Source organism: Pongo pygmaeus, chromosome 2 (assembly GCF_028885625.2).
Source record: "Pongo pygmaeus isolate AG05252 chromosome 2, NHGRI_mPonPyg2-v2.0_pri, whole genome shotgun sequence".
Lineage (NCBI taxonomy): Eukaryota > Metazoa > Chordata > Mammalia > Primates > Hominidae > Pongo > Pongo pygmaeus.
Window position 1 is genome coordinate 108,495,545 of NC_085930.1, and position 17,181 is coordinate 108,512,725.

Genomic DNA, 17,181 nt, shown 5'->3' on the forward strand with positions numbered 1-17,181 from the left:
GGAAACTGAGGCACATGTAGGTGAAAGGAGTTGGCACAAGCCAGTAAAGTTGCAGAGGCAGTATTTGTATTTGTTTTTGTTTTTGTTTGAGATGGAGTCTCGCTTTGTCACCCAGGCTGGAGTGCAGTGGTACAATCTCAGCTCACTGCAACCTCCACCTCCCAGGTTTAAATGATTCTCCTGCCTCATCCTCCCGAGTAGCTGGGACTACAGGACCGTACCACCATGCCTGACTAATTTTTGTATTTTTAGTAGAGACGGGGTTTCACCGTGTTGGCCAGGCTGGTCTTGAACTCCTGATCTTAGGTGATCTGCTTGCCTCAGCCTCCTAAATTGCTGGGATTACAGGCATGAGCCACCGTGCCCGGCAAGAGACAGTATTTGAATCCAGGACATCTGACTGCAGAATGCACATTCATAGTCGCTGAGCCATTCCATCTTACCCACTTAGGTCAAGTCCTTTATTTGCAGTGAATTACATGGGTTTGCTCTCCCTTACATTTTCCATAGCAGCAGAAAAATCTCCTAAGCCTGCCTTAGGATGCGGTTTAGACACAAGTGACTGGAAGCTTAAAAAAGAGACGTTTATTCTTCTCTCATGTAAAAAGCTAGGTAGTTATCCAGGGCCGGTGCAGGCTCCTTCTCTGTGCTTGTTCAGGTGTACGTGGCTCAAGGGCATTTGCAGAGCACAGGTTTGTGTCGGGGGCATGGGGGGTGGTTTTAACCAAGCACCACTATTATTTGAGAATCTCATCACTAAAAGCAATGGCTCCATTTGATTTAACTCCGCCCATCTGTTCACTCAGGAGAGAAGGGTGGCTACGGAATTCAGGGCCCAGTGTAGTTGGCCATATGTTTATGGCTTGACTCGGTCTGGATGCTGGGCTCTCTAAGCCTGGGGCACCTCACGCTGGGAGTTCCTTGACTCTCCCTTGGGCTGTATCTCTACTTCATATATCTAGAGGCAAATACACAAAGAAGCTAAGAAAGCTCCAGTGTGCTTCCCTGGTCATAGGTCTTTGTCAAATTTGCAAAGGCACGTATTTTGACTGCCAAAAAAGCCCTCCCTCCACTTTCTTTCCATCAAACTTCCCCTTATACAATGTAGCATTGAGTGGCTGTGGGCATTTTGGGATCCGGCTAAAGGGATGTTAACTCAGACGTACATTTATTATAATTGGGGTTTGGTGGGATATATTTACTTGATTCATGGTCACATTCATGTATAGTTAAGCCATTGCTTGTTCTCACATTGCAGTAATGGCTTCTAGGAATACTCCTCCCATCCACGGGGCTGACTCACAAGGTGAGGTGACCAGAAGGAGCAAGGCCAGAGGTGATATTACATTATGAACCCGTGCTGCCGTGGCCAACACCCAGATTATGTGCACAGTGGAGGAGGAGGAATAAAGTGAAATGTACAGATCCAGAATAAGCTAGTCTGTGGAAAAGTTTTCCAATTATCAAAGCTAAAATTTTAAGCAGAACATGCAACTCATCATGGCTTATCAAAAATGATGGGCTTTTTTTTCTGTCAGAAACAAATTGGTAATCAGCAGTATAATTTTGAATGCACTATACTATTTTGATCTTTATATTTAATAGGAATCACACAAATGGAACTTATAGGAATTTCTGTATTTGTAGGGCACAAAACTATAATGGTTCTATGGACAGTGAGTATTTCTGCATGTGAATTCACAGGTCTTATGGATCTCAACATATCAGTTGCATCTTATCTGATGCATCTTGCAAAATGACCTGGAGAATGACTTAGAGTTGAACCAGATAATTAACAGTAAAAATACTGTGTTATTTTTTCTGGATTTTGGAACATTTGTGATATTTTTCCATTTGTAATTCATTGAGATTTCTTTCCTCAGTCTAAACACAGTAATCATTTTCACACCTGATTTTTTTTCTTTTCTTTTCTTTCTCTCTCTTTTTTTTTTTTTTTTTTTTAGACAGGAGTCTTGCCCTGTCGCCCAGGCTGGAGTGCAATGGTGCGATATCAGCTCACTGCAACCTCCACCTCCCGGGTTCAAGCCATTCTCCTGCCTCAGCCTCTCAAGTAGCTAGGATTACAGGCGTGTGCCACCATGCCTGGCTAATTTTTGTAGTTTTAGTAGAGACGGGATTTCACCATGTTGGCCAGGCTGGTCTCGAACTCCTGACCTCAGGTGATCTGTCCACCCCTGCCTCCCAAAGTGCTGGGATTACAGGTGCGAGCCACCATGCCTGGCCCCACACTTGATTTTCTGTTTGCAACTTTGTATTCTTTTTCTTAAGGTGATTATGTTTACCCCCCACAAACCTGTATCCACTCCTCCCTGTGTTGCATGCATTTTTTGTTTTAATGCAACACATCTTCCAGTATTTTCTTGAGAAGAGGTATGTAGGAGGTTTGGAGGTTTTTTTAAGATCTTGAACATTTAAAAGTGCCCTTTTTCTACCTTATTGTTTAATTGGTAGTTTGGCTAGGTATAGAATTCTAATTTGGAAGTTATCTCTCTTCAGAATTTTGAAGGTATTGCTTCATTGTTTTCCAAATTCCAGTGTTGTTCTTGAGAAATCCAAAACCACTTTGATTTTTGTTATTTTCTGTGAGACCATTTTCTTGCCTCTGGAAGCTACAGAATCTTCTTTTTTGTTGTTTGTTTGTTTCCATCGCCCAGGCTGGAGTACAGTGGTACAATCTCAGCTCACTGCAACCTCCGCCTCCCGAGTTCAAGTGATTCTCATGTCTCAGCCTCAGGAATAGCTGGGATTACAGGCGTGAGCCACCACACCTGGCCTAGAATCTTCTTTTTGTTATTGGTTTCTGATATTTCACCATGATGTGCCTTGACGTGAGTCTGCCTATATTATCCATTGTGCAGGACACTGCATGAGTCTTTTAATCTGGAAACTCATGTCATTCAGGCCTGGAGAATTTCTTCAATTATATTATTGATGATGTCATCTCCTCTGTTTCATCTGCTCTCTCCTTCTAGGAAACTTATTTTTCAGATGTTGGATCTTCTGAACCGGATCTCAAATTTACTTTTCCCTCCTACTTTTTATCTCTTTGTCTTTTTGCTTTACTTTCTGGGAGCACTTCTAACTCTTCTATTTATTTATTATTATTATTTTTATCTACAATCACTTTTTTTCATTTCCAAGAATTCTTTTGTGGTTCTCTGAATTGTTTTGTTTGTTTGTTTTGTTTTGTTTTGTTTTTGCGACGGAGTTTCACTCTTGTTGCCCAGGCTGGAGTGCAATGGCACGATCCCGGCTCACTGCAACCTCTGCCTACTAGGTTCTAGTGGTTCTCCTGCCTCAGCCTCCTGAGTAGCTGGGATTACAGGCACACACCACCACGCCTGGCTAATTTTTTGTATTTTTAGTAGAGACAGGGTTTCTCCATGTTGGTCAGGTTGGTCTCGAACTCCCAACCTTAGGTGATCTGCCCACCTCGGCCTCCCAAAGCGCTGGGATTACAGGTGTGAGCCACCACACCCGGCCTTGTTTTGTTTTTTATAACATGCTGTTCCTGCTTCATAGAGAGAATATTGTCTGACACCAAATTATAGTTGCCTACATCACTCTAAGAGAGTTAGTAATTGTTTTGTTTTGCTTCCTTTTATTTTCTTCTCTTTGTATAGTCTCTTTCAGGTTGCTTCTTTCTTTCTTTCTTTTTTTTTTTTCGGTTTGGTTACTTGTTATGTTGACTCTATTATGTTAGAAGCTCTCCTCAGATATCCTGAAATCCTGACTGCTCATGTTTAAAAGTGAGATATTGGCCAGGCACAGTGGCTCACGCCTGTAAACCCAGCACTATGGGAGGTTGAGGTGGGTGGATCACATGAGGTCAGCAGTTCGAGACCAGCCTGGCCAACATGATGAAACCTCATCTCTACTAAAAATACAAAACTTAGCCAGGCGTGCTGGTGGGCGACTGTAGTCCCAGCTACTTGGGAGGCTGAGGCAGGAGAATCTCTTAAACCCGGGAGGCAGAGGTTGCAGTGAGCCGAGATCAAGCCACTGTACTCCAGCCTGGGTGACAGAGCGAAACTCCATCTCAAAAAAATAAATAAATAAATAAAAATTAAAATTAAAATGAGATATTAAAAAGCTAAGTTGGTGGGACTTAATTGAAAGCCTCAGGGTAGGAAGCTGGTTGGCCCATTTATGAGAGTCAAATGTCCATATGTTTGGGTCTTTCCTCCTGTGCTGGTCAGACTCTCCAGAAGAAGACTTTTTCCATTCCCAATATGGATAACAAAGCCCTTTTGTCTCATCCTTGGACGCAAGTTGGGGCCAGACAGCTGGGGATCTCAGCATTCAGAATGCACATCTTCCCTTTATTTATCTACTTTTACAATGTTTCCTATGCCTTCAGCTATGCCTGGCATCCCTCAGCCCACATCCCTAGGTTTTAATCACTCCAGAAAACAACACTAAAGTTGTTAAGCTTACCAACCCTCTAACTTGTCAAGATCTAAAGATGGATAATATAGGCAGACTCACATCAAGGCATATTATGGTGAAATTTCAGAAACCAATGAACAACAAGAAGATTCTACAGCTTTAGAGGCAAGAAAAGGGTCTCAAAGAAAATAACAAAAATGGGAATGGTTTTGGATTTCTCAAGAACAACACTGGAAGCTGGATGAGGGGCTGTTGCCCAGACAGGGGTAATGGCGGATGGGTTCTGGGATCTAACCACAGTACTTCTCAAACAGCTTTCTCCTAGCCTTTCTTGTTTTAACTCCTCTTTCATCCTTCAGTTCCAGAATACCTTATGCTGCCATTTCCTGAGGATCTTTTTTGAGGATTTCTGTGTTAATCGTGTTATTTCTCAGTTTTCCACTACTGGCTTAGGGTTCTGCCATCTCCAGGCTCCTAAGGCAGCTACCACTAGTCCAGCTGCTGTCTAGCTTCCAGGGTGATTTTGCTGTTGTCTTCTCTCTGTTCTACCCACCTTTGTGGGCTTACGTAATTTTTTTTAATCCCTGTTTTATAGCCTTTGCAGGGTTTCAGAAGAGGTCAAAATTAGATGGGACAGTCTGTTTTAAGACTCACTCTCCCTTTTTTTTTTTTTTTTCCCACAGAGAGCCTTACTCTGTCGCTCATGCTGGAGTGGAATGGTGCAATCTTAGCTCACTGCAACCTCCGCCTCCCAGGTTCAAGCGATTCTCCTGTCTCAGTCTCCTGAGTAGCTGGGACTACAGGCGCCTGCCACCACACCCAGCTAATTTTTGTACTTTTAGTAGAGACGAGGTTTCGCCATGTTGGCCAGGCTGGTCTCCAACTCCTGACCTTAAGTTATCCACCCACCTTGGCCTCCCAAAGTGCTGGGATTACAGGCATGAGCTACTGCACCCAGCCGAAAATTTACCTTTCAATCTGTCATTTCTCTCTAGCACTAGATTATAGTTACCTACATTGCTTTCCAGTTCAGAAATAACCTTTTAAAATTTACTCCTTCCATTCAGCCATGTTTGTAAAGACAAAACATGTCCATCCTTGGCAATGCTTTGTTCACACTCCACTTGGAGGACCAGGACAGTATGTCAGGACATCTTTACTTCAACTATATAGTTGGGTTGTCATGCAAAGGATGCTGAAGTGCCTCCCTACTTTTCTTCTTTCTCGTTGCTGCTACTTTCTGGAACCATCACCAATACTTCATATTTGGGAATTAGTGACTCTCATTCCATTTTCAGAAAGCTGGTGTCAACTATCCCAAGAAAGACAGTTAAGCAAACTTTGGAGAGACGAAATAGTAAGGAAATAACTTGTTCCTTAGGCTTAACTTGTCAAGCAATATTTCTGATATTTTGCATTCAATACACTGCCATTCTAGTACTGTTGTGGGTGTTACTGTATGTGGGAAACAATGGTGTTACGGATGTTAGGAAAAGGTGCTGGGATATATATGCCTGCTTAGAATCAGGAGAAAAGATAAATCTGCTTTCACCCTCCTGGTCAGCATAAATATTTTTAGAGTGTTTAGATTTTTGTCAAGATTTCTTTCTCTTGATGAATTGGTCCTCAATTTAGTGGGGAGAACCAAGAGCCTCCCTTCGTTTCTCATCCTCTCCCTTCCCTCTAGTTCTCAGTTTTCCCATTTGTCTGCACAAGGACAGAAGTGGACTAGAAGATTACATCTAAGGTCCCCTTTAGCTCACACTACAGGCCCTCCCAGAGGTGGGGGTGTGGGCAGGGTCATGTTCCAAGTGCTGCCTCCCTCGACGGACTGTGGGCTCCCAGAGGGCAAAGCTAGCTCTATTCTCATGATTAAGGACACCGAGAAGGAAGGGGTGACGCTCCTAGGAGATGATTTCCCACCACCGTCCACAAGAAGGATTGGGGCAGCCTGGAGAGGCTAAGTGCCCTCAAGAATTAACCAGAAGTTGGGACTGGACTGTAAACTGATGCTGTCCCACATGCTTTGGTTCCTGTCCCAAGCCTCCCAGGTTGCTCTGGGTGACTCTGGCCCAGCTTCTGGCTATCCATGAACACAAGTAGTCCCAGGGAGTCATTTTGGCAGAACCCAGGTCTGCTAGCTAAGAACTCCTGAACCATCCGCAATCTCTCCCTGTGGCCTGGACTTGGTGTATGGCCTGCAGGGTGGAAGGAGAACCCACAGGGCCTCTGAAGACAGGCAGATGGCACACCTGCGGCTGGGAGGATTTGGAAAAGGAGTACAGCGCCATTCATTTTCCAGCCCGATGTTTGACCTGAATGCTTCACGCCCACACTGCACACACTACTCCATTTATAATACAACTCGAGAAGGGCACATACTACTCCATCCACAGCTCAGTGAAGGGATACATACTGCTCTACTCAATTCAACAAAGTGGTGCATCTGCCTCTAATTTACTAGCTACCCTGGGGACCTTGGGCACGTTGTGTGTCTGGAAATACTGCAGGTGATGTGTGTGGAGTAGGCTGCAGGCTCACCGTCCTGCAAATACTAGCTGTACCACCACCGGCTTTAAAGTCCAACAGACCTCTGGCCCAAGTCAGGTAGTAGAGGATCCAGGGCTTGGGTGGCCCACAAATAGGATTCTTCTCCAAAACGAGGCGCATAATGGCCTTTGTCTCCTGGACAGAAAAGGGAAGGTAGACTGGCTTCCTCTATGGGCGACCTTCGCGACTCTGGACAAAAAGACCTCATCATTCTCAGACTTGGGAAGGAAGACTAAGCCCGGAAAGGTGGGGACAAGTCCGCCCCAGCGCCGCAATGGGGAGTAGTAGGGACCCAGCAACCCGGTGCCGGGAGCCCTGCACCCTGGGCGGGAGAGGCGGTCGCTGAGGCAGGAAGAGGAGGAGGAGAGAGAGGAGGGACGCACCGGGTCGGCTCGCGCTCCTGCTGCGCAGGGCGGGGCTCGGGCCGGTCCGCCCGCGCGCAGGTGAGTGAGGCAGGGCGGAGCGCAGCTGCGCCGGGCTTGGGCGCCTGGGGCCGCCGCTCCCCACCGTCGTTTTCCCCACCAAAGCCGAGGCGTACCGGAGTCATGGCCGGCCTGAACTGCGGGGTCACTATCGCACTGCTAGGGGTTCTGCTGCTGGGTGCGGCGCGCCTGCCGCGTGGGGCAGGTGAGTGCCGGGCTTTGGAGGCGGGTGGCGCGGAGTGGTGAGCTAGCCAGCCAGCGGACGCCCGGTGGAGATGCGGCCGAGGGACGCAGGGTGCGGAGGGTGCGGAGGGTGCGGGGGGTGCGGAGGGTGCGGAGTGAGGGCGGGGGCGGCGTAGTCAAAACGCGCGGGTGGTTCCGGGTCCCCAGGACTGTCCGGTTCCTGCGCGCGCCGCGTCGGGCGCGTGGGCCTTGCCCTTCTGGAGCCAACCTTGCCCTCGGCATCTGAGAGTGTCCCCGATCGGGGAGCCTCCCGGTCCGGGAGGATGAGCTCGGTGCTGGCCGAGAAGGCGGGAAAAGGAGCTCCCGGTAGCTGATCCCAGGCGACATATCCAAGGTGGCGCGCTCTGCGCCCCAGGGTCTTTGCGGGAATTCTTGAAAACACCCAGGTAGGGTGTGGGAAGAGATCTTTCCTCTCCAGGCTCGCCCTCTACCTCCTCGCCTGGTCCAGAGAGAAGGTGCAAGAAAAGTGCTTTCATGGCCGCATTTCCCACTAGATCCTCTTTTTCCCGTCCGCACGCTGCATTCTCCCTCTCCTAAAGTTGAAGAGCATTAGTGCAAAAATGAAAGCGCCCGAATTTCTTTTAGGGGTCTCAGAGAAAGCCGCCAGGCATCTGCGCCGCCGCAGAGACTGGACGTTCCCGCGTCCCTCGCACTTGGCAGTGGATTTTGAGGGCAGGAGGCTGTTGTTGCGGGGATGTGTGTGAATTTCGAGTTGTTTCGGTTGGGGGAAGGGACCGCCACGTCCCAGTGACCTGTGCCAGCCAGGAAATGCCCTGTGGGCCCTGAATGTATTAGAACGTAGTAAATAACCTGGTTTCTTCATGTAAGAACTTGATGTGAGGCTAGTACAGGTTTCGCGAGATTAGTACAGGTTTTGTGTTTTTTAAATAGAGCTCTCCAGGAAGCCATGTGGGTTTGATTCCCTTTGCTGCATCTAAGGTGGGTTTGTGTTTGGCAGGTGTAAATTAGATTAAGGAATAAAAGGACGCAAGTGAGGTTGAATTTGGGCGTCCCGGTGACTGCCCTCATTACAAATACAAGACAGGAGCTTCTAAAATATCAATATAAGCTCCAGGAATACTTCCTGGTTCATTCTCCAACATCAGGCGACATATTGCTGCATAGTAGATAGAAAATTTAAAACTTCATTTAAACCATAGCATGGAGATATATATATATATATATATATATTATATATATATATATATAAAATGTATATTAAAGTAGAGACAGGGTTTCACGATGTTGTCCAGGCTGGTCTCGAACTCCTGAGCTCAGGTGATCCTCCCACCTGGGCCTCCCAAAGTGCTGGGATTACAGATGTGAGCCACTGTGCCTGGCTGATGAATATTTACTATAATTTCTTAGGACTGAATTTCCAAGATTCCCTTTGAAGAAAAAGAATTAGTTTAAGAATAAAAAGGAAGTGAAAATATGTGTATATGTGTGCTGAGAAAAATGTGTGCTTACCAATCTTGGAACTGTATTGAAACTCTGGGAATTGTTTGAGATGTCTTTGGCTTTCTGTGACAACAGTGGGGAACTCTTCCAGTAAGAACAGAGTGTAAATCAAGGCATTGCTAATGAGAGCCTCTGTTCCTGGTCTCATTTCTCCCTGTGATCTGGGAAGGCTGCCATTTTGGTCGAGTAACTCCAATGGAGTCCCTTCCAGGAAGTCCTTGACTGGCTAAGCCCTGTCTCATGGTTCAATATATAAATACGTAGAAGCCTAGGAACTTTCCCTTTCGCTTTCTTAAGTTCCTCCCTATGGTCTCAGCAACTGGCCCTTTGAGGGTACATCAGGCTGAACTGAGAGCTTTTGTGATTGGAGCAGTTGCCTGCAGTCTTGAGGATCTAACTGGCAAAGGCCTTTGAGAAATTCCTGGAGACTGTCCTGAAAGGATACAGAAAGCCAGAGCCCTGGCACAGTGGATTTGTTTTATAAATCCATGAAGTCTGTTAACAAAGAAAGACTCAGCAGAGTAAAAATGAACTTGGTGTCACTGCAGAGATGAAGAGTAAAGGAAAGTTTGTGTCTTGGTGTCGTGTGTTTGTGTGACTTTGGTATCCCCACCAACTCCCCCATTTCCAAGAGTGAAACACTGGTTACATTGGGATCATAGCCTTTTGAAAACCTCCATTTGGTTGCTTTCTAAGAACCACTCAGATACCAGAATCTGGGTCAGTGACCCCAATCTTGCCACCATTGTCTCTTGCCAAAAATGTGAGCAGACAGATCAAATGATATGTTCACACTCCCTGGGCGAGTGTGGGTGTTCATTCTGTTTCCAATTCAAATGAGGAGCTACTGGCTGTTGTCTGGAATGTGTAACTGGTAGCGCTAATGAGTCTCCCCCAACTCCTCCCCCACATCCCCACAGATTTGCATGACTTGGAGTCAGACCTGTTAGCCCTAGGGCTCACCTCAGATGCTGCCATTTCATCTATGATGGTTGCACGCCTTGCATGTGCACACACACACTCTTCTGGGCATTCTCCCTGGCTATCAATGTGGGGGAAGGAAGTTAATAAATAAGATGTTTTAAGTAGCATATAGTTATTTTAGAAAAAATGGCAATAAATATAACCAAAATGGAAAAAAATCATCTATAAGCAAACTGCCTTATTCATTTTGATGCAGTCTTCTTAATGTGTATGTATGCACGCTCATATGCACAAACCAAAAATGGGATCATCCCATTGTGTGGCTTTAACCAGTCCCCAGTTGTTGGACATTTAGGTTGCTTCCAGCTTTTCTTATTAAAAATAGAACATGTCCAACAATAGCCAGCTGCTTGTATCAATTTTAATAGGTCTACTCAGTGAAAAGGCACTTGAAATTACATAGCACAGACTAGAAAATGACATGAAAGGATGAACCATTATCCTCATGTTGCCAAGGTTATAAAATAGTATCAACTAGATTATCCCATTTTGACATATCTAAGAATGTGTTCTTCAGCTGTGTTGTTCTGCACACTCTTTTTTTTAATTTTTGAGACAGAGTTTCACTCTTGTTGCCCAAGCTGGAGTGCAATGGCGCAATCTCGGCTCACTGCAACCTCCGTCTCCCAGGTTCAAGCGATTCTCCTACCTCAGCCTCCTGAGTAGCTGGGATTACAGGTGTGCACCATCACACCCGGCCAATTTTTTGTATTTTTAGTAGAAACGGGGTTTCACCATGTTAGCCAGGCTGGTCTCAAACTCCTGACCTCAGGTGATCTGCCCGCCTCGGCCTCCCAAAGTGCTGGGATTACAGGCATGAACCACCGTGCCTATGTTCTGCACATTCTTAACTATTTTGTCCAGCTACAGTTCTGGAAGCAGAGTTGCTGGGATGAAGAGTAGAGAGGCTCTTAGGGCTTTGGATGCGCATTTCCATGTTCTGGAAGCAGAGTTGCTGGGATGAAGAGTAGAGAGGTTCTTAGGTCTTTGGAGGCGTATTTCCATATTCTGGAAGCAGAGTTGCTGGGAGGAAGAGTAGAGAGTCTCTTAGGGCTTTGGACGCATATTTCCGTGTTCTGGAAGCAGAGTTGCTGGGATAAAGAGTAGAGAGGCTCTTAGGGCTTTGGATGCATCTTTCCGTGTCGCCTGTGGAGAGCCTGTCCTGGTGTGCTTTCCAGCCATCAGTGTGTTAGTGCCTGTTTCTCACAATCTCCCAGGCTCTCCTCATTGTTGTTTCACCAGCATCTACGGAAGAAGCATTTTCCTCCCTCCAATTTGGCAGATAGAATCTGGACAGTGTGGTAGAGACTCAAGAGTCTTAGAAGCACCACCCTAGCTGGATGGTACTAATAGCTCACCAGTGCTTTTTTGCCAAAAGAAAACAGAACTGGATCCCTTGGCTTATAACACAAGCCTCACCTGCGTTTTTGCCTAGTGGTGCTGACCTGGGTTTGGATGGGATAGGATGAGGTGGGAAGTGGGTAGGGAGAGGAGTCTGCTGGTCAGAAAGACCCCTGATTGAGGTCAGGGTGGGTGGGACAGTGAGACATGATAAGACCACTGATGTGGGGGACCGGTGGCTAGGGTTCTTTGCCTTGGTGGTTAAGAAAAGTTTATACCCAGCTGGGCGCAGTGGCTCACACCTGTAATCCCAACACTTTGGGATGCTGAGGGGGGCGGATCACATGAGGTTAGGAGTTCAAGACCAGCCCGGCCAACATGGCAAAACACCGTCTGTACTAAAAAATACAAAAATTAGCCAGACATGGTGATACACACCTGTAATCCCAGCTACGCAGGACGCTGAGGCTTGAGAATCGCTTGAACCCAGGGGGCAGAGGTTGCAGTAAGCCTAGATCATGCCACTGCACTCCAGCCTAAGCGACAGAGCAAGACTTTGTCTCAAAAAAAAAGAAAAGTTTGTACCCCTTAATTATCATTCTAAATTATAAAAATTATGCCACAATCAAATTATTTCAAACCACTTCCCACAACCTTGTAATCTTCATCTCCTGGGAAGCTGGCAGCATTCTAGACAACCAGGTAAGGAGATCCAGGCTCCTTCCCTCGCCTCTTTGTAGCCTTGGGTTTGTATCTGGTCCATCATTTGTACCCCTTAATTATCATTCTAAATTAAAAAATTATGCCACAATCAAATTATTTCAAACCACTTCCCACAACCTTGTAATCTTCATCTCCCGGGAAGCTGGCAGCATTCTAGACAACCAGGTAAGGAGATCCAGGCTCCTTCCCTCGCCTCTTTGTAGCCTTGGGTTTGTATCTGGTCCATCAGTTTTTAAAAGTATTAACTACTACTGCTGCTTGTAATAGCCAACACATTGAGCATTTGCTGTGCCAGCCACTCCTCTGAGGATTTTACAAATAAGCATCTTCTGATTAACATCAGTAATCCATTCCTGAAAACCAGACATTCTGTGTGAAAACACGAAGCAACGCTATACATCTCATTATTTTGTGTGGGAAAAATTATAACAATCCACTGCACAGCGATGCAAAACCTCTAACAGTTTCTGAAAGTGTGATGAAATACAGGAAGATACCCGTATATAATTAACCAATCCTGTTAAGCATAAAGTGCATAAGACATCACTTGAGGACTACCAAACCATTTACATGGTTGTTTGCAGACAGTTGCTTTGTGTGCAGTAATGTAGGGCACCTCCCTTTGTTGACATTTTTGACACTTGGAGTGTCCTCGCTTGATCCTGACATTCTTTTTTTTTTTTTTTTTTTTTTTTTTGAGACGGAGTCTCACTCTGTTGCCCAGGCTGGAATGCAGTGGCATGACCTTGGCTCACTGCAACCCCCCCACCTCCTGGGTTCAAGTGATTCTCATGCCTCAGCCTCCCAAGTAGCTGGAATTACAGGCGTGTACCACCATGCCCAGCTAATTTTTGTATTTTTAGTAGAGGTGGGGTTTCACCATGTTGGCCAGGCTGGCCTCAAACTCCTGGCCTCAAGCAATCCACCCACCTCGCTCTGCCAAAGTGCTGGGATTATAGGCATGAGCCACCACGCCCAGCCAGATCCTGACATTCTTGATCCTAGTGTATTTGGAATATAAGTCAAGACTTTCTGCAAATAATTTTGTTTAAAATGTGTTGAGGTTGGAGATGTAAATATACACATTTCTGAAATAGACCTTGGCCAAAAATAACTTTGATAGATGAAACATAAGTTCTACAGTGTTCAATGATAAAAATGAAGCTATTATCTCCTGAGAGAATGTAAATGGGGGAGGTGGTCTTGAGTAGGTCTGCATGTCATTTAATTCTCCATCCTCAAACAATTACTCTTACTAACTTCCTGTTAGTAGGCACAGAGAGGTGACGTGACTTGCCAGGGCTCCCTAGCTGGTATGTAATGATGCTGAGCTGGCAGCCCCGGGAGTATGACTCCAGAACCCAGCACGGTAATAGGACTGCAAGGCCAGTAAATGCCTCCCCTCAGGGTGTGAATATTCTTAAATAATAAATTTGAGAATGTCTTGAAAAGAAAATTAAAACTGTTCCCTGAGCACAGATGGCGTAGCTTTCTTTAAGTTTTAAATGAAGTGCAAATGATCCTACCCTCAATGACAGAAGATCAAAGGGTTCCGGGCGAAATGTGCCAAATGCAAAAATGTACAAGGTGACAATCTGCTGCCTTTGTCTGGGTAAATACAGTCTCCAGAAATGAGTTTTATCAACTCCCTGAGTCCAAAGATTATATAGAGTTGAAGTCGGGCTGTTGTCTTTATTTTGGGTCTGCCTACTTCCTTGGCATCTGCCATGTCACAAAACCCTTAGAGCCATGAGAGGGCTTCTTCAATTCTTGACAATGTGTGGTCCAGCTGGGAGCTGAGCTAGAATGGTGAACATCCAGGCGTATGCCATATGCATCCAAAGAGATGCCTTCTGTTACTGATCTGGAGGCAGGAACATCTGGCCATCTCAAACAAGGAAGTTTGGCTAAAACAATGTTTAACCCCGAGAACAATTTAGAGCAGGCAAGCAGTTTCTGGGACATCACAGAGAATGCAGAGGTGGTAAGATGAAGCCCCTGAGTTTGAAGGACTCATGGCATCTCTTGGACACAGGTAGACACTCACCTCCTACAGAGTGGCCACCAGCCACAGAGGAGAGGTACACACCAAGAACCAAACAACATAGTGGGATGAGTTATTACACACTGCTGCTCATACTGGAACTCTGTGCTCTGCTGGAGTCTGCCCAGGGACAATGTGTCAGGAGGGTTCAGCCTGTGTTGATGGGCTGTTTTCACATCAACTGCCCTGCTGACAAGTCTCGCTGGAGTTGCATCCTGGGCCACCTTCAAGGATACAAACACCAGGCTCTCCCGGTCACTATTGCCTCTGAGTTCTTGCTCACTGCTACATTGCCCGTGTCCTCAGACTGCGCATCCCAAAGGGCTTAGCTTCCCAGCTGCAAATTGGTGGAGGGAGGAGGGCAGAGAAATGGAAGGACTGGAGCCAAAGACCTCACTGGACTCAGAGTTGCCTTTCCAGATTTTTGGAGACAGCCTCACTCAGACAAGCTCTGGATTTGGTCAAAGCTTGGTTCAAATCCTGACTCCACCACTTATTAACCAGGTGAGCTGGGCAAGTTGCATAACCTGTAGGGACAGCAGCACCCTGAGGCTGGCTGGAGGTCTGAATGAAATGATGTGTACACTAGTCTGGCCTAGAACAAATTCCTCAGTTAGTGAGAATTGTCATGACTTTGTGCTATAGTTTGGATGACTGTTTCCTCCAAATCTCATGTTGAAATTTGATCCCCAGTGCTGGAGGTGGGGCCTAATGGGAAGTGTTGGGTCATGGGGGTGGATCCCTCAGGAGTGAGTGAGTTCTTAACTCTGTTAGTTCCCTAGAGAGGTGCTTGTTAAAAAGAGCCCAGCACGAACCCCCTGCCCTTGCTTCTTCTCTCGCTATGTGATCTCTACACACCAGATCCCCTTTGCTCTCTGCCATGAGTGGAAGCAGCCTGAGGCCCTCACCAGATGCTCAATCTTGAACCTTTTAGCCAGCAGAACCATGAGCTAAATAAACCTCTTTTCTTTTCTGTCTTTCTTTTTCTTTTCATTCTTCTTTTTTTCTTTGAGATGGAGTTTTTGCTCTGTTGCCCAGGCTAGAGTACAATGGCACGATCTCAGCTCACTGCAACCTCCGCCTCCTGGGAAGCAGTTCTCTTGCCTCAGCCTCCTGAGTAGTTGGGATTACAGGTGCCTGCCACCACCTCCGGCTAATTTTTGTATTTTTAGTGGAGACGAGGTTTCACCTTGTCAGCCAGGCTGGTCTCAAACTCTTGACCTCAGGTGATCCACCCGCCTCGGCCTCAGCCTCCCAAAGTGCCGAGATTACAGGAATGAGCCACCGCGCCCAGCCAAACCTCTTTTCTTTATCAATTACCCAGCTTTAGGTATTCCTTTATAGCAACACAAAACAAACTAAGACACTTTGATTATTTGAGTCAGGTCCAAGAAGAACATTTAGATATTCAGTAGGCAGACAACCTGGGCCAAAATTGTAGGCTATCATAGTCTGTATAACCAGGTATCTAGTGGGAGACAGTAAGATTGTTTTTGACTTTTGCTACCTACACATTGTGCTTTGGTTACTGTCCCAGTGCAGTCGACTTTGGGGACATGTAAGGATATCTGTGGAAGAAATTCCTAGAAGTGAAACTGCTCAGTGAAAAGCTGTATGAAGTTATTCTAAAAGACACTAGAACAAGTTTTAAAAAAATGTTTTGTGAGCAAGTGCCTGCACACACATGAATTTCCTGTTAGCCAAGGAACAGGACTGGACCAGTCCTGTTAATCAAGGAACTGACTGGACCAGTTTTATAACAACTTAAGTGTCATGCTCAATTACACTTGAGATGGGAATGAGAACACCCCAGTGGTCTCCTGGGGATTGCAGCTATCTTCATGACCAGGTGTTATTAGCCAAGACTGGGCTGCAGTTTGCCAGTCTGTGAAACTAGAGCTAGATCTCCAGGGAAACCTGCCAGGGAAACCTGGCAGGGCCCTGGCCTTTAATCTCTGCTGAGAGATGGAGGATTACTCTGGAACTGGCTTGGAAGTTTCTGACAGTCTTATCAGGTACTTCAGCATTGGGCTACATCTGTCAGGGTTAAGTTCTTATCTTCACGGAACATAGAAGACTTTTTTTTTTTTTTTTTTTTTCTCTGTTGCCCAGGCTGGAGTACAGTGGCATGATCTCGACTCACTGCAGCCTCTGCCTCCCAGGTTCCGGCAATTCTCCTACCTCAGCCTCCCGTGTACCTGGGATTACAGGCACGTGCCACCATGCCCAGCTAATTTTTTTTTTTTTTGTATTTTTAGTAGAGATGGGGTTTCACCGTGTTGGCCAGGCTGGTCTTGAACTCCTGACCTCAGGTGATCTGCCCACCTTGGCCTCCCAAAGTGCTGGGATTACAGGTATGAACCACTGCACCCAGCCTAGAAGACATTTTTCAAGTTGTAAACAATGCTTGGATCATCTTGCAGAAGCCCACCACAACCCAAATGGTGCCAGACCCTCAACATAACTTCTTCTAGCCTCACTGGCCTCTGCCTCTATGGGAAATACAACTCAAGTTCCAGGCAGGAACCTGGAATACTGGTGAGAAGGTATGTCCCACTGGCATCTTCCCCTCCTTGCCTTAGTTGCTAGAGACTGGAAACAACCCAAATGCTCATCATTAGAATGTGGAGAGAAAAACACAAGGATCAGAACAGTATGTATGGCATGCAACCTTTTGGCAAAATAAAATGAAATAGGGATGGTATATAAATACACACTTGCATATTCATAGATTACTTCTGGAAGAGTGCACAAATACTGGTAATAGTGGTTGCCTATGGGAACAGAACCAGATTCAAAGGTAAGAGAATGACTTTTTACATTTTGTTTTACTTTATTGTGTGCTTCGTATATTATTTATCTAAATGTAAAAATATTTTTCAGCTCTACTGAGATATAATGTACATACAATCAAATTCAGCAGTATCAATTGTATAATTCAATGGGTCCTGTCAAGTGCATGGTATAACATTTCCATCACCCTGCAAAGTTCCTCCAGATTCC

The 17,181-nt window shown here is 45.9% G+C and overlaps 1 protein-coding gene across 3 annotated transcripts in view; it reads left to right on the top strand.

Annotated features, from left to right (window-relative positions):
* The first annotated feature begins 7,318 nt into the window (after positions 1–7,318).
* CDCP1 (CUB domain containing protein 1) overlaps positions 7,319–17,181 on the top strand; it is a 62,486-nt gene continuing 52,623 nt past the window's right edge. The window contains exon 1 of one of the 3 annotated variants that reach the window (XM_054482620.2): positions 7,319–7,403. Coding sequence is in view for 2 of the 3 variants with exons in the window: in XM_054482619.2 (XP_054338594.1) it covers positions 7,506–7,587 (82 nt within the window). In the remaining variant the exon portion in view is untranslated. Of the gene's footprint in view, positions 7,588–17,181 lie in introns of all 3 variants that reach the window. The other 2 variants (XM_054482619.2, XM_054482621.2) reach the window with 2 other exon arrangements.